The 15,644-nt window shown below is 35.0% G+C and overlaps 1 protein-coding gene across 1 annotated transcript; it reads left to right on the forward strand.

Moving 5' to 3' along the window:
* Nucleotides 1-1,503: 1,503 nt before the first annotated feature.
* On the forward strand, nucleotides 1,504-13,127 carry LOC128177218 (mesenchyme-specific cell surface glycoprotein-like). Its single transcript, XM_052843846.1, has 18 exons — nucleotides 1,504-1,607; nucleotides 1,865-1,899; nucleotides 2,027-2,144; nucleotides 2,798-2,949; nucleotides 3,136-3,152; nucleotides 3,249-3,355; nucleotides 3,637-3,725; nucleotides 5,357-5,448; nucleotides 6,845-7,048; nucleotides 7,131-7,373; nucleotides 8,015-8,207; nucleotides 8,480-8,624; nucleotides 8,722-8,836; nucleotides 9,072-9,251; nucleotides 9,656-9,724; nucleotides 10,085-10,323; nucleotides 10,530-10,738; nucleotides 12,992-13,127. The coding sequence occupies exons 1-18, from the start codon at nucleotides 1,557-1,559 to the stop codon at nucleotides 13,101-13,103; spliced, it is 2,370 nt and encodes a 789-aa protein (XP_052699806.1). The 5' UTR covers nucleotides 1,504-1,556; the 3' UTR covers nucleotides 13,104-13,127.
* Nucleotides 13,128-15,644: the final 2,517 nt, after the last annotated feature.

A 15,644-nucleotide genomic window follows, 5' to 3' on the forward strand; every position in this document is an offset into this window, starting at 1 on the left:
GAATTGTTATAAAAAAACAACAACAAAAACACCTCAAATTCAGTAGTACCAATGATGAATTGGATTTGACCTTTTCGCACAATTTGATAAAAAAAACTTCTTTATTTAAGCTAATACCGCTTCAATATTATTATCCCACCAAGTTTATTACCAGTTTAAGAAGAACATTTTAGTTAATACTTATTGAAAACACACAAATACATTGAATTTGAAATATACATTCAGTTTTACACTGCATTCCTTAATCAGTGATTAACACATTTTGAATCCTTATTCTCAAATTTATGTACTTTATGAAATACTGAAAACCCTTAAAATAATTTGAATGTATATTAGACCATCCAAATAGTGAAATGTTCAGCTAATTTACTTCAGTTGTAAATAGTTTTCGCAGACTTAAACTCAGTTTTCAACATTTTTGTCAAAATGACCTTTTTGCACTTAAAATTATGAAAAATGTTGGTTTTTGATGAGTGATCAATATTTCTTTCGTCATAAAGCATTTCCTATTATAAAGATATAAGCATGCATTAAATTATAGTCAATATTTTTGACATGAACTCTGTCATTCACTGTCTTTTAACAATAATAATAGCACGTTATGCATGGAAAAACTTCATTTTCAATGTTAAAAATGGGTAATTTTGTGCAACTGCTTCTATGAGACCGATGCTGTTCCCACTGAATTTATTTTTGTTTCTCAAAATTTCATATCTCAGGTTTATAAAGATGCCTCATTTTTTCCTTTCATGAAAATGTATTGGATTTTATTAAAATTTCAAATTAACATTAAAATACAAGAATTTTTGTTTTCAAAATATGCATCAACTTTGATAAGGCATATATTTTTGTTTGAAATATATTTATACTTTAAAAGCAGTCTAAGTTAAAGAGTTAGGTGTGTTTAAACTAAATAATATAATTTTTAAAAAGGTTTAATAGAATTAAGTAGTTTTACAACTTATCAAACTTCACAATATTTTTACAACTTCTGTGACCTTTTTGCACTAAACATGTTCCAAATTCAAAAATAGACATTTTTCTGCCTAAATAGGCATACAATGAACTTTTTCTTTCACATGTATAACAATCATGTTAAAATGAAGTGATACACAAAAATTAATTGAAATCCAAGACATAGCATGTGCAAAGCCCTGCCTGAATTTTGCTTGGACAGCCTCTTAAGACAATTAGTATAACAAAATAAATAGTGCCTGTTTGGGAGGATAACAGTTGAAATTGACACCCCTCGAAAACCATTGTCAACCTCCGCTTCGCGTCGGTTGACAATGGTTTTCTCGGGGTGTCAATTTCAACTGTTACCCTCCCAAACAGGCACTATTTATATATTATCACAGACGATATCCAATCTCTCACCAGAGGGCGTATTACGCGGAACGCGCCCTCTGGTGAGAGATTGAGACGATATCATCACAATTTATGTCGGGCTCGATAATAAATAAATAAATAACGAAAGTACATTGTAGCAGAAGAGATGTTTACTCTTGATAAAGGGTCTAGAGTCCAATAAACATCACAATTGCAAGGTGTCCAACATGGGAAACAAAGTTGGAGTGTTTACTGATGAACAGATAGAAGCTTTCCAGGTAAGGGCGAAATCTGAATAAACAAAAAAAATCTTGAATGACACTCCATAACGTAAAACTATACTGACACATTAACACAAAATGAAAAAGGAAAATTCAGTAATACCCGAACAGTGGAATTTATCATAGGTCTGTATTTGAAAAAGGGTGCAATAATATAAACATTCGTTTATCAAAACGCATTTTCTTTATCAAAGGGGGTGGGATGGGGGCAAAATGTTACAGTTTTAAGTAGATTGTATAATTTTACTTCACAGGACTGTACGTTCTTCACAAAGAAAGAAATACTGAGGTATTTATAGAGGAATTGAGCTCATGTTCAACAGTTCCTATTATATCATATTATGTGAATTCATGTTACATATTTGTTATTAAACTCACGAACTAATGAAAAGTGGATGTCCAATCTGTTTCCATAGAATATTCAGACGGTTCAGAGAACTTGCTCCAAACGCTATCCCCAAAGTGATGTCCAGTGTGGATACCAACAGGATTCGGTTACCATACCAACAGGTCAAGGCAATGACGGAACTCAAAGTATGAGATCTTCGGTATTTAGAACTCAATATAGAAGCATCAATATCATCGATATGATGGTGACTGTACCTTAGCTTCAGGTCTGGATGATTTTTTTTTTTCAGATCGGGAGCTATACAGTAGACATGCAGCTAACTGTACCTATTTTAATCCTTATTTTTTTGTTCCATGTACACATGTACTCATGTGGTTATTTTTATGAGAATTAATACAATATGGAAGGCGACTGTCTAATGTTGTCATCCTATAACCATATGTACAATGTACATATAATATTTGAACAAGAATTTCGAGGTAGTTTTATTAGCGTTAGAGTGCTCGAATTAAAAGATCCTAACACACTAAAGTACAAGCACTCGAAAGTTAACATATAAATATTAAGGAAAAAACCCATGGAAACAAATCATGTTGGTTTTTAAATTCATTTTTACTATCTTAGTTATAAGAGATTCTTTTCAATCAAAAACGCTTATCAATATAACAGGTTGGAATACTACACTCAAAACAATAACAAAATCCTTTAGTTTAAAAGAGACTTTTTTCTACGATTTTTTTTTAAAGTTACCAATCAATTCTATGTACGTTGAAGTCTTTTTATAAATTAAGAAAGCTTTGTGATATTTTTTTGATTTTCTAATACTTCCTTTGATCAGGAGAACCCGTTCTGTGAGCGTATCTGCCAAGTTTTCTCGGAGGACGGCACTGGCGCCCTGTCTTTTGAGGATTTCCTGGACCTGTTCTCCGTGCTTAGCGAGATAGCACCAAGAGAACTGAAGACAGTTTACGCCTTTAAAATTTATGGCAAGTAAAGTTTGTATTTTTAAAATAAAATTGTTTTCTAATATTTTTCTGCTGATAATAAGACTATAGTTATAGGAATGAGAAATGAAGTAAGACCGAATTTTAACCATTTTCACTTTCGAAGACATTTAATCCACTTCATCCCTCTGAAACCCTTTTAGGTTGCGAAGATGTATTATTTTCAAAACAGATTTCATTGGTCCTTAGGTTGACTAGTTTATGTCGTCAAACTAATATCCAGTTAAGGGCTGAATTACAACATGTGTTTTAAAAAAATTTGTTATTGATTTATCCGTTGGATAGATTTTGACGGGGATAACTATTTGGGGAAGGAAGACCTGCGCTCCACTCTGCGCTGTCTGACAAGGAACGAGCTATCGGAGGAGGAAGTGGAGTTCGTCGTTGAAAAAGTAACTGTCACTATGTTACTGGTTTGTTTACATACTGAACACAGGGCTATTTTCGCCCCTTGTTATTTTCGCCTTTTTTCACCTGTATAAACGGTTTCGCCCTGTCTTAAATTTGCCCAGACTAAGATGTGCTTAAAGAGGGATAATTTGAGACATTGGAATTCGCTCAGTTTTTAATTCTCCCGCTGATAACGAGGGCGAAAGGGGCGAAATAAAACTGGCGAATATTTTCCTGCATACAGTCAATATTTTAATACCAACCTTTGCTTTTTCGCTGTTAGGTGTTAGAAGAAACGGACCTTGATGATGACGGAAAGCTCTCCTACATCGAATTCGAACACGTCATCTCCAGGTCCCCGGATTTTATGACGTAAGCATAACCTATAAATACCGTTACATGTATTTATTCCTCCTACAAGACAGTAATACTGTGTTTTTTCCCATAGTACCTTTCATGTGCGGATATGAAAACACATTTTACCACCACCAATCATCGTGTTCATTGTTGACAACGCACTCATGTCTGGCAATATTTATGGAAAAGGATTGAATAAGAAGCAGGGAGTCAACGAAGAAAAAGAACAGTTTATTGTAATTCTGATGGTGGTATCTGTATTACACTATACTGTACACACCTGTGTAAAGTAATTGATCTGTGATCAAACTGTCTGGCCCAGTAACTTACTTCTACTCTTTCTCTTACTGACACAGTTCGTGTAATCTACATGCACATACCTTACTTATCACCCTTTTTGAGGAAATATTAAGAAAATCTCACTATATATTTTAATATACTTGTGTATCGATGTTTCTTTGTGGAATCTATTGAATGTGAAATTTGTCGTGTGTGAAATCAAAATTCGTTTGTGTTTTATTCATGTTTAACCTAATTATTAAAATCATGGCTTGTATAATGATGTTATACAAGAGTCATTGAGGTTCAATGCCATGGTTACATTTGACTTTTGTTGAATGATCAGTTTTGGTGTGAACTCGACTGTATTGTTAAGTAATGCCTGTAAATTAGATAAGGAACTATTTGTCACACTGTACACATCAGTTTTACACGATTTTATCAATGTGGTCATCCTGATATAACAAATGAATCTATGATTATTACAAAACATCTTACGTGATAATAAAGTCTAATATGAATACAGTAACTGTTTTCTGGTCTTAAGGCTTTTATTACGATGTTGCTTTGGCTTTAACAATATATCTACCATAACGTATCTTTCTTTTCATATAATATATATATTTATTGTAATATTATAATGTATATACCAATATCATGAAAAAATTCATACAAAGTACTAATTGTAACAATTTTTTTTACATAAAAATGAAATATACAGCTCATTGCTTTGATTGGTTCACACAAGACATTCTAGAGACCACACACGTGCCAGACATAAGTACTGTTCTTCTTATCTTTTGTACTTGATCATGCTTCTGTATTAATGACTACATGTTATCAAGAGCTCTCTCTTGAGTAGTGTTTCGTCTATTCACAAATTTTGTCTATATACCAATGCATATATATTCATCTGTATTTCAATAAGTTGTCTTGAAAAGAGAAACAAGAGGCAATTTAGGCCACCGGAAACACAGGGCTATTCTTGCTTACAGATTTTTGTAAGCGAATGTGAAACTGGCTATGTATAAAGTCATTTTCGTAAATGTCTAGCAGGGATGTATACCAAACAAATTTTAATAGAAGTACAAAATTACCACAAAATGAAGCCTGCTTTGGACTTTGAAAATTGGCGACCTAGATTTAAGACAGTTTAAAACATGCAGCCATTTACTGGTTCATGTGGTTGTCTTTCCATGTTTCTTTTGTGCGTCATATTTTTCTGATTTATTTTATTGTACGTTAAACATTTCTCATTAATAAAAATTGCAAGCAATCAACGAAAAAACATTACTATTTAGTAAGAGTACGTGTGTGTCCTTTGGTTGGTTTGGATGTGATATTGTATAGAAGCATTCTGAACTGAGACCTCGCTTCCACATATTCACTGATCCACCCATCTTCTCTCTACTGAAGCGGTTAGTCAACCTTGGCAAACAACTTCTTGTATGTCGATTAAGTGAGTCTTTACATCTGCATTTAAAATTTTTAAAAATTAAAATAACAATGAAAAAAAAGACCAACGTTGACAAACTTTCAGAAATAGAATTAAATACAGGTACGGTACTGCAAACCGAATGGCCCCGTTTGTTACTAATATATATCTTGTTAGATTACAACTGAACTTATCAATAAATTTGAACTTTATGTTAAAACTAAAGAATTAGTAAAACCTATCAATCCTCACAAAGAGATGCTATATTCGACAATAAAATTCACATTGCATAACATTAAACACTCGAATCACAATTGAGTTTAAATGTACTGAGAAGTGCGCAACTGTGTGACCTATGACCTCCTTGGTTAAATACTATCGCTTAGATGTAAAAACAGCAGATAGCAGCTGGCGGTGATATATTATTCCTCATTAAAAAGAACAGTAAGTACGCAACAAGTCAATATTGATATAATATAAAGATTTTTCTCATTTATAGAGGGAAAGAAATAATTTTCTGAAATTTTCAATTCGATCATTTCATTTTGCAAACTTTAATTGGGAAATTTGATAAAAAAGGATCTTTTTTCTTCTTAATTTTCATAACCATATTTCCTCAATTTCAAGAGCAAACTACAATGTATGTAAGGAATGTGCATATTTCAAGGCTTTTTTTTGGCTCTGAAACAAAGTAGTCATTAGGTGTCTTTAATTCAGAACAAATCTATTTCTAATCCTAGGATCATAACTTCTGTTTCATTTTTGGTCTTGCAAAATGACGCCAACATTATAATGAATTTCTATGCTTAATTTCAAAACACACGGTAGACAAACTGTCAAATATGTATACCTTTGCGCGCTTTATTGACTAGTGAACAAAATGTTTCGACTAGACGTAGTAGTAAGTATTTGAATCACCGACATAAAATTAAAAAAAACAACAAAAACAGTAAAATTGGGTTAGAAAATAGGAAGGGTAAGATAAAAGTTTTCTTTATTCAATTGGATAAGGCTTGAAATAAATTGGTTTTGCTTTATGATCAGTTATTATAACAACTAACCCTTTTAAACAACGTTGGCGCCATTTCACTTTTCAGTCTTTTTGATTTTCGCCGGAGGTGCTTTATGTTTTTAAAGATGAGCATTTCCGAAAATAGAAAATACCAAAGCTGTGGTATACTGTTAATTGATTATAAATGTGGGGGTTAAGATGGGTTTTAAATACCGATTTGACGATGAATGAGTTAGAATTTTTTGCTATATCATTTTAAAATAGGCTTATTTTTGTGAAAAAAAATCTTATTCGCGATAGAAAAGTTAATTAAAATGAATGGTACATCAATCCAAATTTTCAAAAACAACATGATAACATTACAACTTCATGTATCAAGTCCCTATTGGATTCCCTTTTCATTGATAGAATCGACGATGAAGCTAGCCATTGTCCTCCTTTCGATTCTCTTCACGTGTTGCAATGCCCGACTTCAGCTCTCCAGACAGTCTTACATGAAATTCCCCTACCAGTATAACAACGGGGACCCAACCAGCCCGCGATACGGTCTCTTCCAGAATGCCGCCCACAAAGCAGCCTTCCACACCGTAGATAAAATTCTTTACGTCGCTTGTAAGTTGTTTTTATTTGCAAATTGCGATTTCTATATGATGAGTTTTATATTGCAATGGACATGTATTTATTCTAAATATAGCTGCGCGATCGGCACAGAAATACCTCCACATCATTGACATGAACAACCCCGCCGCTCCCGCCATATTGATGACGCACGTGTTCGAAAACACGGTAGATGGACATATAACAGCGTTGGACGCATGCTCAGACACCATCGCCGTGGCTCTCTCCGCCGCGGACCCCGTTGGGGAGGGTCACATCGAACTCTTCACCCCGTACAACAGAGCCGATCGAGTATTTACCCGTACGCACAGAATCACAGGTAAAAATCAAACTCAATCGTCAAGTATATCAGGGCTACGTTCCAGATTGTAGCAGCTAGCCTAGCCGCTAGGTCGTAGATATCTAGGTCTATAGAACGGACCGCTAGGTTAGTCGCTAGGTCTCAGATTTGAAGTTGGAAATATTCAACTAAAGACTAATTACATCGACATAATTTGTTAATTTCAAGCGGAAATATATAATGTTAAAATCTATTATAACTTAAAAGACGAAAAAAATATCACTTAATAAAAAGATTTCATGTTTGTTATAAAGTGGTAACTAAGGTGGCCATCTTGAATTTGATGCTTAGCATAAAATATTTAGGCTACGAATATCTACGTAGCGGCTAGGCTAGTTTATCGTTCAACTACGTAGCCTTACGTAACGGCTACGATCTTGAACGCAGCCCAGTTGTTTTTTACAATGGTTTCTATTTATTTTGTACAATAAAATAGATCAACCAAACCAAAAACTTCACAGAACAAAAGTGATCTAAAATGAAGAACGGTGTATTCTTGGTGTTATATAAAAAAAGCATAACTTTTAAAAATTTTGCTAAATATATTTATTAGAGCAATTGTACCCGTCCCCCTTCAAATGTGATATTTACTATCATATTGGTTTTTTTTTCACCCACAGTTGGTGTGAATCCAAAGGACGTAGCTCACACCTCAGACTGCACTAGACTAGTCGTCGCTAACTCCGGGGCTGCTACTCTGAACCCCACATCTAACACTTTTACTGACCCTGAAGGATCGGTGACCATTATCATCAGAAACGACCAGGGATTTCCCATCGAAATCAACATGGATTTTACTCAGCTGAATGACAGGTAAGTTATCCGTATTCCAATGTCTTACAAAACTTTATTTCCAAGGCATTCCAGTGAATAATAGTTCCTTGGACAGGATATTGGAACATAAGATTAAGCACTAGACTTCCTCACCTATAATGATACGTAACAGGACATGTAAAACAATACATTTTTCTGTTGTAACATACATGTATATGAGAGTTTATTCAATGATACTATATATACACTGTACATTAAACTACTGGCAATATAAGTAAACACTTTTTTCTGTACAAAACTTTGCTTTACAGAGTTGTTGATTACATTACTAATGGTGTTCGATATGTTTTCCGTGGAGACCACGGCGCTGGAATAGTCAACACATTTTCACAGGATCTCGAGCCCGAGTCAGTGACCATCAGTAACGATGATAGATTCGCTTTCGTCTCTTGTCAGGTATACCGACCACATCCCTCATTCTTTTCTTCAAATATTCGTAAAAACAGTTAATTCAAGATTGAATTTTTTTTAACTGTTGAGATACTGCTTGCAGAGAAACAACGCCATTCTGAAGATCGACATGTTTAACCAGAGGATCATAGAACTCTACTCCCTGGGGGCCAAGAACTGGACAAGCTTCAATATAGACACCAGTGACATGAATGACGGTAACAATAGACCCAGTCATTGTGTATGCTTTTTATTGGCGCCATATATTCGTAATAATGGCGCTAATTAAAACACTGACGTTATATTTCAGTGAAAGTTTATATCTGCTTAAATTTCATAAATGTGCATCCACGGCACTGACTTAACATTCTGCCTTTAGTTTTTACCCAGATTTTTTTTTCGAATTATGTGATTATTTTAAAAATTTAAGCCTAGAACATTACGATGTTACAGCTGCCAACCTGCGCTATCACACGGTCTATTCCTTCTACCAGCCTGCACAGCTCGCATACAGTGTCATTGACGGCAAAGGTTACGTCGTTTCCGTCGACACCGGTAAAATGACGACTTACACGCAGGCGCAACATGGCTATGCGTTCAACGATGGTGTGAGAGCTCGGGTTGCCTGGAGTGGTAAATCATTGAACAGATTTTATATAAATTAATTGATTGATTGAATTCGTGTTATGACTGAGATCCCTGGCTATGGCGTATATGACGAGAATTAAATATATTTAAGGATAAACCTTTAAAAAAAGAAATAAAGCTCATAAAAATTGTCTGTGAGACACCTGTATTTTTTTATATTACATATATCCAAATATCTATCAAAAGCGTTAGGGATTACAATGTAACAGAAAAATGAAGGATATAGATTCTTTACTTTATCATGTCAATAAAAATCAGTAGAGAGAGAGAGAGAGAGAGAGAGATTCTTCATGTATCAGTGTCTAATTATAGATATTAGGTAAAATGAGTTTGATTTATCAGTTTATAACGATCAAAATAAATGATATAATGTAAACAATAATTTGTAGACGGTGAACTAGATACTACCACCATGAACCCCACGCTTCTCACTCAAATCCAGGACAACCAGCAGCTAGGTAAGTGACCCCAACCGTACGACATTGAAATTACGTAGGAGGTTACGAGAATAATGGTTATCACCTTTGACACCAATTCTTCATAATATCATTCGAAGGTATAAATTTCCTTTATAGCTCACCCGGCCTTTTTATAATCACTTTGCGTCAATTTAAAGGAGAATGATTGTGATCTTTGATTTCAATATATGTAATACACGTATCATTGGGGAGAGATTTCCGAGCTCTTTTGGTTACTTATTGTCTTTATGTCAATATGTCAACAGTTAGGAATGGGGCGGAGTTCTAACATAAAATAAAAAATAAAATGGGGTTTATTTTACTTCAAAAATGCTTTGATTTTTCTTTATCATTTTATAGGAAGAGTACACATGAGCCGAGTAGATGGATATAACATTTTCAACAAAATCGGTGACGTTTTCCTCTTTGGTGGGCGTGGCATTTCTCTGTGGGATTCCACCACAATGGCCCACGTGTTTGACAGTGGGGATGATTTAGAGAGAAGAGCCTCTCAGCTCTATCCAAACACGTTCAATGGAGATTGTTCAAACGGCAACCAATCTCCAACACAGCAGGTTGACGAGAGGTCCGATGATATGGTAAGACCTGGCTAACTGCAGTAAACCATACCAATATAACAAAACCTCTCGTTTTTTAAGATTTCAGACTAACTAAGGACATCATTTTGTCACACGTAAAGGGAAATCTGTACTGTCGTTTCGTCAGTAATTCCTTAACCTTTCATCTAAGTGGCGACCTCAGAACGCACATTCGGGGTTTTAACACAATATTTCTTACACTGCAGGGCCCTGAGCCCGGCGCCCTGGCCTCGGGCGTGGTGGGAACCACCCCTGTCCTCATCGTGGGCTCAAGGAATGGAGTAATCTATGTCTTTAATATGAGGGGTGTTAGCGCCAATTTTGAGAGCGCCCACCGCGAAGGATCCACTAATGACATCTGGAACAATCTGTATACTAACGATGCCGCTGGAGATCAAATCATCTCTGATATGGGGTATGTGTATAAAACTTTCGACTCTTTTTTTGCAAAGACAATGTACTGCAATATTTTGTCCCCCACATTTCCCCCACATTTTTTGCATCACAGTTTGTTAGCTCACCTGAGCTGAAAGCTCAAGTGAGCTATTCTGATTACATTTTGTCTGTCGTTCGTCCGTCCGTCCGTCCGTCTGTCCGTAAACTTTTCACATTTTCAACATCTTCTCAAGCCAAACTTGGCACAAATCATCCTTAGTCTAAGGGGATTCACAGTTTTGAAAATTAAGGGTCACACCCGTTTTCAAGGGGAGATAATTAGAAATTAATGGAAAATTTCGTGTAATTTTCAAAAATCTTCTTCTCAATAACCATAAAGCCAGGAAAGCTGAAACTTGTGTTGAAGCATCCTGAGGTAGTGTAGAATCAAAGTTGTGAAATTCATGACCCCCGGGGGAGGGTGGGGCCACAATGGGGGGGGGGGGTCGAAGTTTTACATAGGAATTTATAGAGTAAATCTTAAAAAATCTTCTTCTCAAAAACTTATCAGCCAGGAGAGCTGAAACTTGTGTGGAAGCATCCTCAGGTAATGTAGATTGCAAGTTGTGAAAATCATGACCCCCGGGGGTAGGGTGGGGCCGCAATGGGGGCTTGAAGTTTTACATAGGAATATATAAAGTAAATCTTTAAAAATCTTCTTCTCAGAAACTGATCAGCCAGGAAAGCTGAAACTTGTGTGGAAGCATCCTCAGGTAGTGTAGATTCAAAGTTGTGAAATTCATGACCCCGGGGGTAGGGTGGGGCCACAAGGAGGGGTCGAAGTTTTACATAGGAATATATAGAGTAAATCTTTAAAAATCTTCTTCTCAGAAAGTAATCAGCCAGGAAAGCTGAAACTTGTGTGAAAGCATCCTCAGGTAGTGTAGATTCCAAGTTGTGACAATCATGATCCCTGGGGGTAGGGTGGGGCACAATGGAGGGTCGAAATTTTACATAGGAATATATAGAGTAAATATTTAAAAATCTTCTTCTCAGAAACTAATCAGCCAGGAAAGCTGAGACTTGTGTGGAAGTATCCTCAGGTAGTGTAGATTCAAAGTTGTGAAAATCATGATCCCTTGGGATAGGGTGGGGCCACATTGGGGGTGTTGTGTTAAAGTTTTACATAGGAATATATAGAGTAAATCTTTCAAAAATCTTCTTCTCAGAAACTAATCAGCCAGATGATTCTTCATAATTGTTAAGACTTTGGCTCCAGGACAATTCTTCGGCCTCACAAGAAGGTTCAGAGTTTGATGTAGCTTTATATCCCATATATAAACAATTGTTAGGGATCTTTTTGAGAACTGCAATACTCAACATGTGATATGACTATAAAATCATCCTGTTAGAAAAGGGACTAATGATTATAAACATAAGAATATCCAGGGGGGAAATGGATTATATTTATACAGGATCTACATGTATTATTGTACATTGTCCAGATTGTTTGTATTATTACTCCATTAAGCTGATTTTATCATACCTATTGTTCCTCAGGTGAGCGATGTGGCCCATGGGCCTCTTGTTGAAATTCCTAATATCATAAATCCATGTACCTCTGTGCATGCAATATATTATGAAAAAATATTTCCTAGATTTCCTCCTTGAACTGCCCCATCTGTATTGTCATTTGGAATGTTGTGGTTAAAAATTAAAGCTTAGTCTTGTTTAACCACGACGATTGGCTATCTCCGGAAATCTCAAGACTGTCCGAGTTTTAGGGTTGCGACAGTCTCTTACGGTTGGAGAATTCCATCATGCTGAAAATTGTACAATTTTTTAAACGTTTGCTGAACAACGTTCTGTTGTATGTTTGCTAATATAGTAAGAATAAAACTGTTAGATATATGATACCCCATCGTCAGAGCACACGGGTTTTCTATCCGTTACACTGTTGATAGCAGATAGATAACAGATAGAAAACCCGTGGATTCCGAGGAAGATGACACCCCAGTTCCTTATTTATAAAATAGTGTTGTGTTGTGAATATACTATGCCTAAATAGTAGTCAGGATACGACTGCACTATGTATCAAACCCTGACCACTATTGTTTTATATAAATATCATAGAAAATGTCTACCCCGAGTTTTATTCAGCAATTGTGAAATATGAAATAATTTTGAAAACAACTTTGTGTATGCGAGATATTTAATAATCGGGATCGTTAACCGAATATTGAAGAGGTTTAAATTTGACTTACATTCATTCAGAATCCCCATTCTGTTTCAGTTTTGTCGGGGCGGGAAACAGTCCATCCGGTACGCCATTTGTCTACGTCATCGGACAAGCCACGGGATCTCTCTCCATTTATAATGTTGTTGATGTACCTGACATATTTTAAATATATTCTTTTTTCACCCAATAACTTTTGTTTTATATCCCTTGATACCTTGATACTAGAGGACAAGCTATTACCAACAAATGAAAACTTTAACGTGAACAAAATCAATTTCTACATACGTGTATGTAAAATTCTGATAGAAAGGGGCTTAGGTATTTGTTGTTCGAACTTTAAAGAGACATTACAGGTGAAAACACATGTGTGAATAACTTCAGATTTACCTATTGTATCGTTAGGAAATAAGAAATAACGTTGATTGTAATAGTTGAAATACATAAAAATCCCTTCCACATACCTAATTAACGTAATTATAAGCATCCGAAAATTTAGGGGTTGTACAAACCGGAATAATCTTATATCGTTCATTTGTATCACGTGGACTTTGATTGACAGTAATTGGCACGTGATGAAAACTACAAGATCTTCGTCCAGCTACGGTTTTCATGGTAAACGAGGTTAAAGGGACTCTCTAAACGGAACACATCATCATTTTCTCGATAATGTATGGTTTGCCAATTTCGTTTCATTTTAAAATGAACAGACATAAATATGTCTAATAACCCCTCAGGGGGCCTCACTTACAATCAAAGTACTGAAGAACTGACGGGAGTTGATTTTATCGATTATCATTTATTCAAAATCAACGATTCGGATTTTGCATGGCAAGTAGTATCAGTAATCGAAATATTTCTGAGAAATTGTATGGATCCAGGCAAGATTGAACTCTTGCCTTGTTCAAACAAACGCTCGGCTGCCTCCGTTTATCTCCGACAAGCAAGAGAATCTTTTTCACGGATATTAACGGAGACACCCAAGCGTCTGGTTGAACGAGACTACATTAAACTCTAGCGTAGGAATACATACGACTTTAAAAAATATTTAAACTGTACAGTTTAAAATCTTATTATTTTCATGGTATTATTAAATAAGTTTTCTTGAAAAACAATGCTTCAAAATACATAGCATCGAATTTATCGATTATTTTCATGAACTAAGTGTTGTCAGCGGTATTGATATGTGATAAGGTCCAAACACTGTTTCACTTTCGCTTTGCCCGAGTAAGTGCAAAGGAGAGTTGATTAAAATCAACTCCCAAAAATGAATATAGACTGTAGCAACTCCCATGAAACACGCAAAATACATGCTTAAAAATAATAATTGTGGTTACTTTAAAAACTTTGAACAATTATTATCCTGGGAGAAGTAGAAAAGACATATTTTTATCAATAAATATGTCCACGAGAATCTTCGCGAGCCCTGCATGTCATTCGGCAAACCTCGGCCGATTCCGTAACCTGAGATACGAATCGACCGAGGTGTGCCGAGTGCCCTGCATGTGTTTTGTTAATAGTAAATACGCATGCGTAATAGTATAGACGGCTGAAGCCCGTAACGCGTTGCGATGTAAATATGTATGGGTTATACGTAATTATTAATTTTAATGAATAATTAGATTTATTTCATGAAGAACTTCGTAATTTTCTGAAAGTTTATACATCCATGAGTAGTCCAAAAATACCGAACCCGATCGGAAATTTTTTCAAGTCGTTTTTTTTATAAGATGGGCCGTACTGTCTCCTTAAACAACAGTCAGTATTAATTCAAGATAGATTTGTTTCAAATAAAGACGCACATTTTTTCTAATCAATGTAAAAAGTATGGGTCTATTAATAAGCTGATTTTAGGCAAAAATTGGGATTCATTTTTCCTTGACTTTTATGAAGTATAAGTTAAATTTGCCAGTGTGTCGATAGAAATATTCAAAAATTGTAAAATTATGTTTTTCGTAACAAAATAAATATATCCTAATGCACAAACTATATGGAAATTTCGTTTTCACTGAAAATAAGGAAGCTAAAGTGACGGTACTCTAAAAAAAATTTACTTCTTAAAAACCTTCCGCCACAAAATATAGTCCCATACTAAACTCTGTAAATATGTAATTTTTCTTTTACTATTTTATATAAGATAGTTTAATTGGCATTATAAAATTTGATTAATGAATAGAATCAATATATGATGCATAATTTCTAGAATAGAGGTGACCCAAAATGGTTACCCAAAAACAGAGGAACGAACTTTAAATGAATCGATATAAATTGCAGATCTTGGAGGGAGTAAATTAAAAACGGCAAGGACAGCTGATTTATAAAACCGGTTTAAACTGGTTGTCACATAGACTGTTGAGTTGAGATCGATGAGCATGAAAATATTATTCATGACAAATAACTCTAGAAATTTTGTTTTAACAATTGTAGAACAAGGTGTTTTGACAACATGTATGAAATATATTTTTAACCTATAACATAGAAATCACTGTTTGAGAACTACTTTTGTAAATTACATGTAAATTCATACGCAGTGATTAGTTGTTGCATTTAGAGGCATTTAAAGATCACAAAATCGAAAAACAGAAAAAAAAATCGAAAATCAAGTATAAATCGTATTATGTGACTACCTCAACAATCGATTCCAATCGGCTTACCTGTGCAAGATTGAAAATCGGATGAAAAATTGCATTGTGTGACCGCACCTTAATTA

Source organism: Crassostrea angulata, chromosome 3, assembly GCF_025612915.1.
Source record: "Crassostrea angulata isolate pt1a10 chromosome 3, ASM2561291v2, whole genome shotgun sequence".
Taxonomy (NCBI): domain Eukaryota; kingdom Metazoa; phylum Mollusca; class Bivalvia; order Ostreida; family Ostreidae; genus Magallana; species Magallana angulata.

What these genes read in the sequence shown, in the direction of transcription:
- LOC128177218 (XM_052843846.1), top strand. Translation starts at nt 1,557, where the DNA reads ATGGGAAACAAAGTTGGAGTGTTTACTGATGAACAGATAGAAGCTTTC. An exon ending in AACAGATAGAAGCTTTCCAG is followed by an intron (nt 1,608 to 1,864) that starts GTAAGGGCGAAA and finishes TTTACTTCACAG; the next exon opens with GACTGTACGTTCTTCACAAA. An exon ending in AGCTCGGGTTGCCTGGAGTG is followed by an intron (nt 9,252 to 9,655) that starts GTAAATCATTGA and finishes AATAATTTGTAG; the next exon opens with ACGGTGAACTAGATACTACC.